The 12,962-nt window shown below is 51.8% G+C and overlaps 1 protein-coding gene across 2 annotated transcripts in view; it reads right to left on the bottom strand.

Annotated features, from left to right (window-relative positions):
- Positions 1-5,966: 5,966 nt before the first annotated feature.
- The window catches only part of EPAS1 (endothelial PAS domain protein 1), an 89,432-nt gene continuing 82,436 nt past the window's right edge, over positions 5,967-12,962 (bottom strand). For both annotated transcript variants that reach the window (XM_060116638.1, XM_060116639.1), the window contains 5 exons: positions 11,741-12,225; positions 10,707-10,833; positions 10,406-10,523; positions 9,978-10,151; positions 5,967-8,205 (listed from right to left, as the gene is read on the bottom strand). In XM_060116638.1, coding sequence (XP_059972621.1) covers positions 8,054-8,205; positions 9,978-10,151; positions 10,406-10,523; positions 10,707-10,833; positions 11,741-12,225 — 1,056 coding nt within the window. In that variant the 3' untranslated portion in view covers positions 5,967-8,053. The remainder of the gene's footprint in view (positions 8,206-9,977; positions 10,152-10,405; positions 10,524-10,706; positions 10,834-11,740; positions 12,226-12,962) is intronic.

Raw genomic sequence — 12,962 nt, 5'->3', positions numbered from 1 at the left:
ATATATACACTACCAAACGTAAGGTAGATAGCTAGTGGAAGCAGCCACATAGCACAGGGAGATCAGCTCGGTGCTTTGTGACCGCCTGGAGGGGTGGGATAGGGAGGGTGGGAGGGAGGGAGACGCAAGAGGGAAGGGATGTGGGAACAGATGTAGATGTATGACTGATTCACTTTGTTATAAAGCAGAAACTAATAATAAAAAAAATTTCACTTATTTAAGATAAATATCTAGAAGTAGTATTGCTGGATCATATGTAAGTATAAATAAACGGCCATAGGGTGCCCGTATTTCACACGTGGGGAGACAGGCAGAGAGAGGTGAGGTGGCCTGCCCCGGGCTAGTGCAGGGTTCAAGCTTAGCGGGGCCACCAACCCACTTCCCCCTCTCCGGACCCAGCTCTCTCTCACTGCCCACCTGGGTGCGGGCTGGGACAGGGGAGGGACACAGGGTGGAGGTGCTCACCTGGGGACAGGCCTGGCCGTAAGGTGGGGCCCCGGCGCATCAGGTACAGCATGTGGTGGGGCTGGCGCTCCTTGAAGGGCAGCTTCCCGGTCACCATGGTGTAGAGGATGACGCCTCCGGGGGCATGGGCTTCCCAGGGCGTGCCCCCTCCCCACCCCACCACTCCCCTCCCCTCCCTAGGGGTCCTGGAGCCCATGAGGTGGTGCTCACAGGCTCCACGGGTCAGCCTGCTGCCCGCTGTACTTCTTGCTCGTGAGGACCTCCAGGGCTGTGTAGGCCACAGAGCCACAGAAAAAAAAAAAAAAAAGCTTCCCCTCCTCTGACAATGACTGTCTGCATGGTCCCCTCTTTCTACACCTCACTCTGACCCCTCTTTGACCTCGTTTAGACCTCTAATTCACTGAACCTACCTTTTTTTTCATTGGCCACCAATCTCTTCATATTTTTTCTTTCCTTCTCACACAATTTCGTTTTCATGGTCCATCATAATCGTCATTCTCTTAGAAACATTCCTCTCTGCTGTCACAATAGAAACATTCCCTAATATTGCTCAGCTTCAAAAAAAATTTCCCCTAAAAAATCAGTAACTTTACAGTGGAAAAACCTGACAAACCCTCCCTCAGCCAAGATAATAAATAAAAATAAAAATGATGATAAAGATTAACATCAACAGTGATAAGCCACATTGATAGTATGCACCCTTGATATGAGGTGATGACAGTGGCACTTTACCTCTGGTCTTCCTCCCGCAAACCCATAACCTCTGTCTAACCACAAGAAAACCATCAGGAAATCCAAATTGAAAGACACTGTTCTTTAAGAATATCTGATCAGCACTCCTCAAAACTGTCAAGGTCATCAACAACTCAGAAGGTGTGAATAACTATTATGATGGACTATGAAAACTGTCACCGTTTAGGGAAGCCTAAGGAGACATGACAATTAGCTGTAATGTGGTCTCTTGGGATCCTGGAACAGAAAAAAAGATGTTAGGTAAAAACTAAAGAAGTCTGAATAAAGTACAGACTCTAGATAATAAAAGCATACCAATATTGCTTCCTTAGTTGTGACGTACGTGCCACAGTTAAGTTAGCAATAGAGGGAGCTCAGTGCAGGAACTCTAATATTTTTGCAACTTTTCTGTAAATCTATAATTATTCTAAAACAAAAGTTCATTAAATGTTTTTTAAAAAAACGTCCCCTGACCCCTTCCTCCAGATCTACTCCAGTTCCCTGCTTCCCTTCATGGGGAAAATTTTTCTTTATTTTTTAAAATTTATTTTATTGAAGTATAGTTGCTTTACAATGTTGTGTTAATTTCTGCTGTACAGCAAAGTGAATCAGTTATACAAATATACACATTTTTCTTCATATTCTTTTCCATTATGGTTTATCAAGGATATTGAATATAGTTTCCTGTGCTAGACAGTAGGTCCTTGTTGCTTATCTATTTTATGTATAGTTGTGTGTATCTGTTAATCCCACGCTCCTAATTTATTCCTCCCCTCCTTTCCCCTTTGGTAACCATAAATTTGTTTTCTATATCTGTGAATCTGTTGCTATTTCCTAAATAAGTTCATTTGTATATTTTTTAAATTCCACATATAAGTGATATCATGATATTTGTCTTTCTCTGTATGACTTACTTCACTTAGCATGATAATCTCTAGGTCCATCCATGTTGCTGCAAATGGCGTCATTTCATTCTTTTCACAGGGAAACTTCTTGAAGAAGTTGTGTATTGCTGTGGTCTCTGTGCCCTCACCCCAGCCTGCTCATGCCTCAATCTACTCCCATCACACCTCCGTCCTTAGCTCTCCACCAAAACCTCTCTAGTCAAGATCAATGATGATCTCCATGTTGCCAAACCCCAGAGCCATTATTTCCTCCTCACTTTACCTGGCCTTTCAGTCTAGTATGTGATCCAGTTAACTATTCCTACTTCTTAAAACACCCTCCTCTCTTGGCTTCTGGGATACTGAAATCCTGGTGTTTCCCCTAGATGTTGCTGTTCCCACCGGCCTCTTTGCTGGCTCCTCCTCTCGCTGACTTCTGCCAGCGCTGCCATGGCCCAGGGCTCTATCTTAGGGCTCTATCTTAGGGCTCTACTGTTTGTCTATGCTCTTACCTCCTAGGTATAGTTCATCCAATCTCAGGGATTTAAGTACAGTTTACCTACCGTCAATCCCCAAATTAATATCTCCAGCCTCGACTCTCTGAGGTAGGGACTTATCATGGTCCTTTCACAGGAAAGCAGACACGGGCCATCAGACATGAAGGGGCTTCCCCAAGGTTACACAGCTAGAAGCAGCAGAGCCAGGATTTGAACCCTGGTCTGTCTGACTCCAGGCCTGTGCTGTGAGTGGCCAGGCCGCCCTCTCCTTCCATCCCAGCTCCTGACCCCGCCTGATCCCCAGGGTTTTCTGCACGTGCTGCTCATTCTGGCCTCATGCCTTTGTCCCCCTCGTCCATCCACATCTAGAATAACCCGCCCCCACCCCGCCTCCCTCTGCATCCTCTTCCATCCCAGGGCTGGTTGGGAGGATTTTCCACCCCTGAGGCCCAGGTTGATCTGTCCTGGCCTCCTCTGAACTTCCCCAGGACCTGGGGTCCACCCTAAAGCAACTGAGGGCTCATTTGTATCCATAAGGCTCCCGCTTTCTGAACCCAAGATGGGGGTCCTTGGCCCAAGTACAAGTGCACCTGGGTGACATTGAAACACGATATCTGTGACTGGGACTGCCTGGGAAAATGTGGGCTGTGGGCCTCCAACACTGTACACCAGCTTGTACGGGCGTCTGAGTTATCCAGGGTGGTTTTTATTTGAGAAGTACTTCAAAACCCTTTTCTCCTGGGGCCTGGGAGGCCAAGAAGAGTCAGTCTAGAAGTGAAGGAGTTGGTTTAGTTTTCACCGAGGTCACAGAGAGGCCAAGCAGTTCCCACGGGGGCCACTGAATTCAAAGGAATATTTTGAAGAAATGGGGTGACGCTGTGATCATGATCATTTTAGAAGAACTGAAAGTGCCCCGAGGGAAGAGACAAGGCCCAGGCCTGTGAGGTGGTGGTGGGAAGGGCCATGTGTGGGAAGGGCCTGTGCACTGGCTGAGAAATCAAGACCTGATGTCATGGGCCAAGGACGTGGCCCCTTTCACTTATGGTGAGTTCAGGCTCAGTCCCCGTATGCTGGCCTGGGTTCTGCTCCCAGCCCTGCCACTTTGTCTCCCTGGGCCTCAGTATTCTCATCTCTAGAATTAAGAGGTTGAAAAAATAAATGACAGGGTTGGGCTACGTCATTTCCAGGTCCTTCTCAGCATCTTGAGTCCATCTGGGAAAATACATCCAGTTCTGTCTTACTGGGGACTCTCCTGACTCGAGAGAGGAAGAGCCCAGCTAACCTGGTCACTCTTATGCAGGCCTCCTGATAAAAGTATTTTTCACGTAAAGCAGAGGATGCGCAGGGGCCAGGAAAGCAGGGCTGTAGGTGGTTGAATCTTGTATGTTATGAAGGAAATGGCTCTGCATTGTATCTCCAGGAAAACCCACAGTTCACCCCCCTGCCCAATTTGAAATGTTCATCAGAGCCCATGCTTCAGGAGCGGGTAAATCTTGCCCTACATGGATCAGAGGGAACTCCACCAGGTGGGGCTGTCTCCTTTCTCAGCTCTGGGTCTGAGTGTCCCCACCCCCCCAAAAGACAGACTTCTCATCTGGAGGCTGCCAAGCAAAGCAAGCTCTGGGAAGGTGCCGCGTCCCACCAAGGTTTGCCCGCCTGGAGGAGAACATATCCAGAGTCAGGAGGAACCCCAACGGCTGATCTATTGCTAATTCTACACAGGCCGCTGCCCCTGCACACCTGGCCATGCAGGCTCACACCTACTCCTAAGCCACCTGGATTTTTTAAAAATTATTTTTTTAATTGAAGTATAGTTGATTTACACTGTTGTTAGTTCCAGGTGTACGGCAGAGTGGCCACCTGCATTTTGGAAAGTGAAATCTGAAATCAGGAGTTTTGAAATCAGAGTCTTCACCCGATTGCTAGAGACAAAACATAAAGGAAGCAGGGTGACTTGGGTGGGGCCCGTGTCTTGTGCTTGAGTGCTTTGGAGGGGCTGAGTTCCTCTAATCCATCAGGGACAGTGGCCTCAGTGTCCCCCCACCCCAGCTTGCTGCACTTGCAAGCAAGAGGAGCTTGGAGCTGCCCTGCACCCCCAAGGGCTGGAGGACACAATCATGGCTTTCAGGTGGTGGTTCAGTGGCCTCGTCTAAGGACACCTCATAGACCCACAGCCCACTTAGATTGTTGGGGGGTCAGGATAGCACCCACCCAGGTCTGAGTCCTGAGCTTGCCAATGCTTTGAGGCAACTCTGCTCCTGAAGGACGAGCTAAAATATGTCATTCATGGAGGAGCTTCAGAAAAAGAAGAGATGATGTTCTCAGGAAGTCCAAGATGGCGGGCAGAGCCCAGAAAATCCAAGCTGAAGATCCAGGCAGTTGGGAAGAGAAGAGATGAGTAAGCACAGAACCAGACGGAGGTCTACAGGTTAAAGTAATAACGACAGGAATGGTCTATTTGGAAATGAAAACAGAGCCCTGCCATGAACTATTCCTCCCAGCAGGCACGGTCGGTGTGAGAGGAGAAAGCACAGCCAACACTATGTTTACATTTCTTTCTTCTGTTAGCAGGGTGTGACTTGCCTAAGCCACTTAATATGACCCTCAGTTTCATCTGTGAAATGGGTGCTCATGGATTGCTCAGCCCGAGGATTGAGTGAGCTAACAAGGTAAGTGTGAAACCACACCACGTGGACTGAACTCTTAGGGGAACTAAGTGTGTGACCCGGGAACGCTGATTCTAGGACTGACCATTTTGAGCAGAGGCCACTGCTGGGTCCCTCCCCCCATCCCACCGTGGAGATGGCGCCTCTTTCCAAGCGGACCATGACTTGGAAAAGTAAAATTTGAATTAGGGAACCCATCACGCCCCTGTCCAGTTGGGGCTATTGCCGGGCTCTGTCGCCGTCTGAGATTATCTTGGCCCTTCCCATGCCCATTCTAGCTGGGAGGGCCCGCGTGAGCCCTGCCACCGCCAAACTGAGGTCCCCTCTGAGCCCCAGAGCTCAGGCTGCTCCTTTCCCCTGAGAGCCTTCATCCCAAAGTGCGGCGTGTGAATACACGTAGGCGGCAGAGTTTTCAGACTGCTTCCTATAATTTTCTGAAGACAGGAACCCTGACTTCTTTCCTCGGGTCCCTCACAGAACATAGAAAAAGAGGCCTGCAGAAATATGGACCATGCAGCATGGCTTCCTGGTCTTAGTTGCCGAGTTTTAACATTAGCCTTTTCTTCCATTCTCCAGATTCCTATCAATCAGCTGGCCTCAGTCGTCTCACAAAGATCAGGGCCCATGTTCGTTTTCTGTAAACTGTTTAATAAATACATACGTCCCTTTACATCAGTGTAGCCCATGATAAACCCACAGGAAACAAGAGCCACCGGCAGTGGTAGGATCAGAAGACTTTAATGAGATGGCAGGTGTCAAAATACATCTCCGTATAAAGTGAAGCTCCCGTATAGTAACAACGCTGTCAGTAGGAATTTGACATTCATAATAATGTTCACGAAATCATTATGTTGATAGATAAAGTTAATATGCAGTTTGGAATATTTTTCAGAGTGTTTTAGTACAACTGCAAGGGTAAAATGCCCTTCGTGCTGAGGCAAACACACAGAGAAAACCAAACACCAGCGCTTACATGTCCGTAACCCTTCAAGTTCTGCCGCCTGCCGTACGTGAGGCGGGGCTGTGGTGCTCAAGTAACATTTTTGGCAACACAGTGACTAGGTAATTTTTCTTTTGAAATTTAAATTTTATTTTGTTTTGGGCAGTAAGTCCATCCAGCCTTACCAACTTCTTGGCTTGCTGTGTTTTGCTTTGTGTGTTTCTAGAAACTTCTTCATTGTACCCATGACGGAAAAGTTTCACGTGATTGCTATTTCAAAAACACATGGCATCGTCCCTCTTACCTGGTGAGTTATAAGACGCTCTGAGAACACTGTTTTCAGTACTTCCTACCCTAGACACATCACTTCTGGGGACAGACAGACCTCAAGGAGGGCCAGGGGCTGTCCCCGGGGGGCTGCCTGCTGCACCTCGGCCGTGTAGGGCGATCTGATGGCGTGGCTGAGGAAGGGGCATGAGGATGCAGCTGGTCAGGACCAGGAGCCCCCCTTTGTGCATTCCCTCTGCCCAGCTCCATGGGCTCCAAGGTGGTGAACTGGGAGGATGTGGACTGGGTCCCTATACCATTTCCAAATCCTCACTTTCTTTCATGAATTCCCATCTAAATCATCTCATGGTAGTTCTGGAAATACCCAAATGTGCCCCATGAAAGACCATTAGAGTCACATAGCTCAGTGCACTTGAAGGGCTGGCAATGAAACCTGAAGAAGAGTTTAAAGCGCTTCCCCTATTTGTCCCTACCCCCCACCCCTGACGTGCTGTCAGTCAGACCCTCTTGGCAGTAATAATAATACATACATACATACATAATACATACAGAACATGAGGAGAAGACAGCTTGCAGTGCTCCCACAGAATGATTCCACTTTCTGGATTGTGTGTCACGCCTACGGCATGTCCCGAAAGCAAAAAGGCAACAGAGGGAGACCTTGAGCAGGGTTAGTACGGGCCTGTGGAGTTCTGTACAATTCTGCAGTGTCAGCAACACCAGGAAAAAGATTAACAGCTTAAAAAAGATCTTAAAGTGATTTTGTGAGCAGGATTCCATTTCTAAGTTTTTAGATATTACAAAGTACCCATATATATGATAAACACTTAACCCAGATATAAATTTTCTTTTTAAAAAACTCAGTTATGTTTTTGAATAATAATAATTTAAAAAACTCCACCAAATGCAGGGGAAAAACACCAGTTTAGGAAAAGCCATACTGTGTAACTTTCACAGATAACCACCACATACAATGGAGTTCACCCTTCACATTTTTTCCCCCAAAAGTTATATCAAAATTAGAGCAAAGAGTTGGCTTAAAAAAAAAAAAAAGACTGAAATTTACAATAGTGATGATTAGTTTTACAAAAGGAGGAGGGCTGAGCGGTAAAGAGGCCACAAATCAAGCTTAGAAAGCAAAATTATTTTGTTTCTCTTTGGCAACAACAACAAAATCCTTCTAGTTAAATGAAGCCAAAGCTTTCCCTAAAGGAGAACAAACAAACATACACCAAACTTGTTAGTATGAATATTGTGTGTGAGAGACAGAGGGACCCGTGAATAATATAAATTAGAAGTAATTGAAGTTGGGGAGAGAACAATCTTATAAAATTTAAGAACATTTCCATTGACAGAGCAAAACATAGCAGGTAAAACAATTGTATTTTAAAAATATGAATAATAAAGTGAGCATCTTCAGAAAAAGGCCACTACTTGGTGACCTGGGCAAGTTTGCCAGGTAAGTATATCTTGTAAAAAGTGTGTTGGTGTTAGAAATATCTAGTTGCAAAAAAACAGACGGAGACCGTGAAGCTGGTGGGACGGCATGGGAAGGGGTGCCTGTCAGTGGGTGGCCCTGGCTCAGGTGGCCTGGTCCAGGGCTCTGAGGAGGTCCCCTCCTTGGAGGAGCGTGGAGCTTCCTGGGACAGGAACGTTCACCTCACAGTCATATCTGGTCAATTCCGGCAGCAGGTAGGGCTCAAACGAGGGTCCGAGCAGCCGGCTTGTCATGCCTGAAAGAAGAGTTAGTGCCCTTATTTTCAAAACCCTAAATCAAACATTTGGAAAAGGGTCTATTCCATAAGAGCCCAGCATGGATGAGACGTGTTGGGAGAGCAAGGGGTATTTCCAGTTTTCGTGACTCGGCGGCAGCCCTCATTTCACTTTCTTCAATGTCTGTCTTTCCCTAGTGACCCAGCCCATGCAGAGAGCAGGGACCCAGCAGAAAGCATGTCGTCTCCATCCCATCAGGTGAGAGGGGCTGAGACCCAAGCAGCGGAGTGTGTGCAGTGCAGACAGAGCAGGGAATGTTGAGGGGACAGGGAGGTTGGATGGAAGGAGCGCCCACGAAGGCTTCCTGGCCTGGGAGGTGGAGGCGTGAGCCAGCGCCTGGGCAAGGCTCGGGGTTGCCAACTGACCCGTGCCCACTGTGCACTGGCAGCCGGAAGGCTGAACGGAGAGAGAGGGAGCTCTGAACCAGCTGGTGCCTGCACGCACTTGCACACACACATTTACATGCACATACACAAAATGTACACACATGCATATCTACATGTGTGCACACACACACACACACACACACGGGTCCTTCAAAGGCCTGACTTCCAGTTTCAGGATCCCCACCCTTGGCAGCCCCTCTTTCTCTCCTGCTGAGAAGGAAGAGAAGGGGAGACTCCCAGCACCCAAAAACCCACTTCCTGGGAAGAGCAGGCCCGCATTCTGGAGGCGGCCCTGGAAGCCCTTCATCGGCCCCAGTAACGCGAGGTGCCCGCTCTCCCTTCCCCTGGCTTAGCTGTAGCACCTCATCCCTGGCCCCCCTCCCAGCCCCCCATGCCTGCCTCCCGCACTCAACCTTGCTCCCTCGTGGACGGGGCGGGTCTCACACCTCTGCAGCACCACAGTAGCAACGGATACTTGCTCACCAGCCCTTTCTAATCCCCCCTTCTTTGACTCACCCTAAGAAACGACCTGAGTTTTAAAAAGAATATTATTTTCCCCTGAAAAGGATGAGTTTCCACTCAAGGAAACTCCTGGGTGCACAGCAAGGATGATAACGCTGGCTCCGACTTAATGCAAACATTACTCTACACTTTGCATGCAAGCCTCTTATTTAAATGTGTGGCTTGCTCCGTCCAAACTCCAGCTGGTAACGAGCAGAATTTTTAGCCCAGGCCTGTCTTGTGACTCTAAAGCTCTGAAGCACTGAGCAGCAGTTTGTCCCAAACCATATTGCTGAGGAAATTTCTCTTTTTTAGGGCAGGGGTCCAGCATGTTTCACCCGAACTACAAGTTATGTTCATGTTTAAATAGCAACCTTTCCGTGACAACATCTACATTTCACAAGATGGTAACAGACTAAGGTGGCCAGTCCTCCCAGAAAGCAAGGTCCAGTAGGGTGACTCTTCCCAGACCAGCCTGGCCCCCCTCCCAGCAGCACGTCCTCAGCTCAGCTCCTGCCTGAGCTCAGAGCGATGCCCCCGGCAGGCGGTAATGTGAAGAACTGAGCAAAAGGCAGATAGGCTCGGGGGCTCTTAAGGTGGAAGAGCCCCGGGTGTCACCTGCTGAGTGGAGGGTTCCTTCTCGAGCCCTGTGGACACGTGGCCTTCCAGCCCCTGCTGCAGTACTTGGGGGAAAAGAGGGCTCGCCCTTCTCAAGGCAGCTGCCTGTCATGAGCAAGTTCATCCTGGTGCTGAGCTGAGACCCGCTGCCTTGTCCGTCCCCTGGCCCACACCCTCCCAAACCCAGCAGGCCCTGGCACAGTGCCCCCATGCCTGAGCGCACCCACCTGACACCTTGTGAGCCGCTGGTAGGCTGTAGTCCTGATACTGGGGGGTGTAACAATGCGGGGGGAACCCCCTCTTGGCAGGCTCCCCGGGGCTCACGGCAGCCGGCAGCCGTGGCGGTGTTAAGTGTCTCAGGGGCTGGCTCCCGCCCCTCATGGGATTTCGGACGAACTCATCTGAAAGGCCAATGTCAGACAGTGAGGGGAGAGACCATGACACCCGCAACGTCCCTCTTCCTTCACGCAAGGAGCCCGGAGATTTCTGACGGCGTCACCCGGGCCAGAGTGGGAAGGGGGGGGAGACACCCCCCTGTCCTAGCAAGGCTCGGAGGGGCAGGCGGGGAGGGAGTGGGGAGCCAGGGTGCACTCCGAGCCCCTCCACCGGCAGACGCCTTCCCCCAGCGCCCCAGGAGGCCCAGGCCTGTGCTCACCACTGGGGATGTTTGCGCTCGGCAGCTTGTCCGGCATCGGAGGGCAGTTCCCACCGCCCCTGAGACTCTTCATCCTTTTCCACATCAAATGTGAAGTGCTGCTGCCTGGTGGATCCCCCTGGGTGTGGAAGTGCAGAGGTTGAGGGGAGAGGCCAGAGACCCAGGTCCTCAAACTGCGTCAGGGTGAGGTGGGCAGCGCTCCCTCTGCCCAGTCAGCCGGCCCGGGAGGGCCCTCCGCGCCAGCCTGGATCTCTGTGCTCGGCCCCCACTCCCAGCCGGCCTCCCCAAGGGCAGCGCTCACCCCACTCAGGTCTTGGAAGGCTTGCTCCTCGTATTCTAGCTGTCGCTTCAGCTTCAGCTTGTTGGAGAGGGCGACCATGGCCGGGCTCATCACGTCTGGGCCCTGAGGCCCGAAGCCCTTTGCAGACCTGCCAAGCCCAAGAGATGGGCGTGAGGGAGTCTGGAGCCCCACACACCCAGGGCCCTCCCAGAATGAACACTCATGGCGTGGCGGCTCCAAGACCCCAAGGGCAGAGTCCTGGAGGCGGGGTGGTGGGCCTGAGGCCCAGGCTCTCCTTCCTTCCGCAGCGCCCTCTACCTGGTGAGATGCTGAGGGTTCAGGGCACCTGCACCTCCCTCCACACGTGCCGGCCCATACCCGGGCAGCCTCCAGTCCTGGTTTGCAGCCGCCCAGCTCTGACAGCAGTCTGTGGGAGGGCTGCCGCCCCGGCGCGCCTGGACTGCCCCCCGCCGAGAACCAGGGAGGGGGCTCTGTAGAAGGTAAGGGCCCCGAGGAAGCCTAAGCAATGGGCCCTGGGAGCTTGAGGTGAGCTCCCAGTGGGTGGAAGGGACTTGGGGGGAGAGACGGGGAGGAGCTGGGGGAAGGCAGGATGGGGAGGGTGTGCTGGACCCCGGCAGGGGAAAGGCATGGGCAACCAGGCTTCCACGGCCGAGCCAAGGAACCACCCCTCTGTGTTGTGTGTGTGGGTATTGTGCGGCTCAGCTCACAAGCTCTGCATAAAACGAGGTGCTCTGAGGGGTGGTCCGGAGAGCCACTGGTGCTCAGGGCCCTGCACGAGCTCCTCTGCCTGGCCGCAGGCCCCTCGTGGTGTCCTCCAGCCCTGATAAAACGTGTCCCACTCGAGGCCTCACATACCCAGGGGCGAGTCCCCTAAAGCCCAAGCTCTCAAAGTTCTGAGAAGGGCTGAGTGGAGTATCAGACCCCTGTGGAGTGGGAATTGGTGATGGGGCGGGGGTGCCTTTCGGGGCACCTGTCTGTCCCCTCCCTGTACAGCACAGCCTTTGCTGAAGCAGCCAAGGGTCTCTGCCACTTACCTCTTCTTGAACATGGAGAGATGGTGGGCAGTGATGGGGGGCCCCAAGGGCGAGGCCCCCAAGGACTCCACGTGCTGATCTTCGCCGGGCCACTTCGTGGGCCCCAAGTGTAATGGCGGATCAGGGGGCCACTGTGTGTTGGATCTGCCCCCCATGGAGGAGAGAGGGGTGCAGGTCTGGCCACAGCACGGTGGTAGGGACACCTTGCTCCCACCGTTGAAGAAGATGAAGGACACAGGCCGCTGCTCGGGCTCTATCTTCTTGCTTTCCAGCTGATACTTGTCCAGGAGGAAAGGGCTGTGAGAGGCCATCGGGGCCAGTGGCTGGAAGATGTTCGACATGGTACTGAAGGAGTGCTGGGGGGTGGACTGGGGTGTCTCCGGCAAGAGGCTCTCCTCGGGGCAGATGGGACTGAGCTGGAAGTCCTCCCCGTCCATGGGGATGTAGGGTGCCAGGGTCTCCAGGTCCAGCTCATTGAAGTCCGTCTGAGGAGACACAGACCACAGGCAAAGCAGCTCAGCAGCTGGCGCTGCCTCAGGGATCCTGTCCCATCTTAGCCCCTCGTCCTCCCCACCCCACCCCTGCCAGAGGCCTTCCTCCTGCATGGCCTGACCGTGCTGAGGCCTTCAGGGCCCAGGAGAAGAAAACTCAGATGTGTCCCTTGAGTCTGCACCGTCTCCCAGCAGGTGCCAGCAGCTTCCCGTGCATTTTCTCCCTTGGTCAGCCTGTGCCACCAATCCCCGGTCATTTGAGTCTCCACTCAGGCATCCTTCCACACACTCCCTGGTGCCACCATCCCCATCCAGCCCAAAATGCTCTCCTGTCTCCCAGTCCAAACCCCGCCTTCACTCCCACACGCTGGGCAGGCACCACCTCTTCCACGAAGCCATCCCTGCCCACTCCGGTGAGCACGATGGCTCCCAGGGGGCCATGGGCAGCTTTGTCTTCATCACCTCACTTGCCCAGGGTGTATCGGTGGAATGCTCATAGGGCAACCATGGCCCAGTGCTACCTGTGGGACCTTCATTCTGATCAACAAGGACTCAGACATGGACCCGCAGGTTCCCACTACCATGATGGGCACCGTAGGGAATTCTCACAAGCAGACCCAGAAAAATAAATGTTTCAGCCCTCACTGGGAGGATGCAGCTGATTACAACCGCCTGAAATGGTTAAAGAGCAGAAGCAGACAGTGATAACTAAATACTAAGTAATAAATCCT

This window comes from Mesoplodon densirostris, chromosome 14, assembly GCF_025265405.1.
Source record: "Mesoplodon densirostris isolate mMesDen1 chromosome 14, mMesDen1 primary haplotype, whole genome shotgun sequence".
Classification (NCBI taxonomy): domain Eukaryota; kingdom Metazoa; phylum Chordata; class Mammalia; order Artiodactyla; family Ziphiidae; genus Mesoplodon; species Mesoplodon densirostris.
The sequence above is the reverse complement of the archived record's forward strand: the minus strand, read 5'-3'. Positions and strand labels throughout refer to the sequence as shown.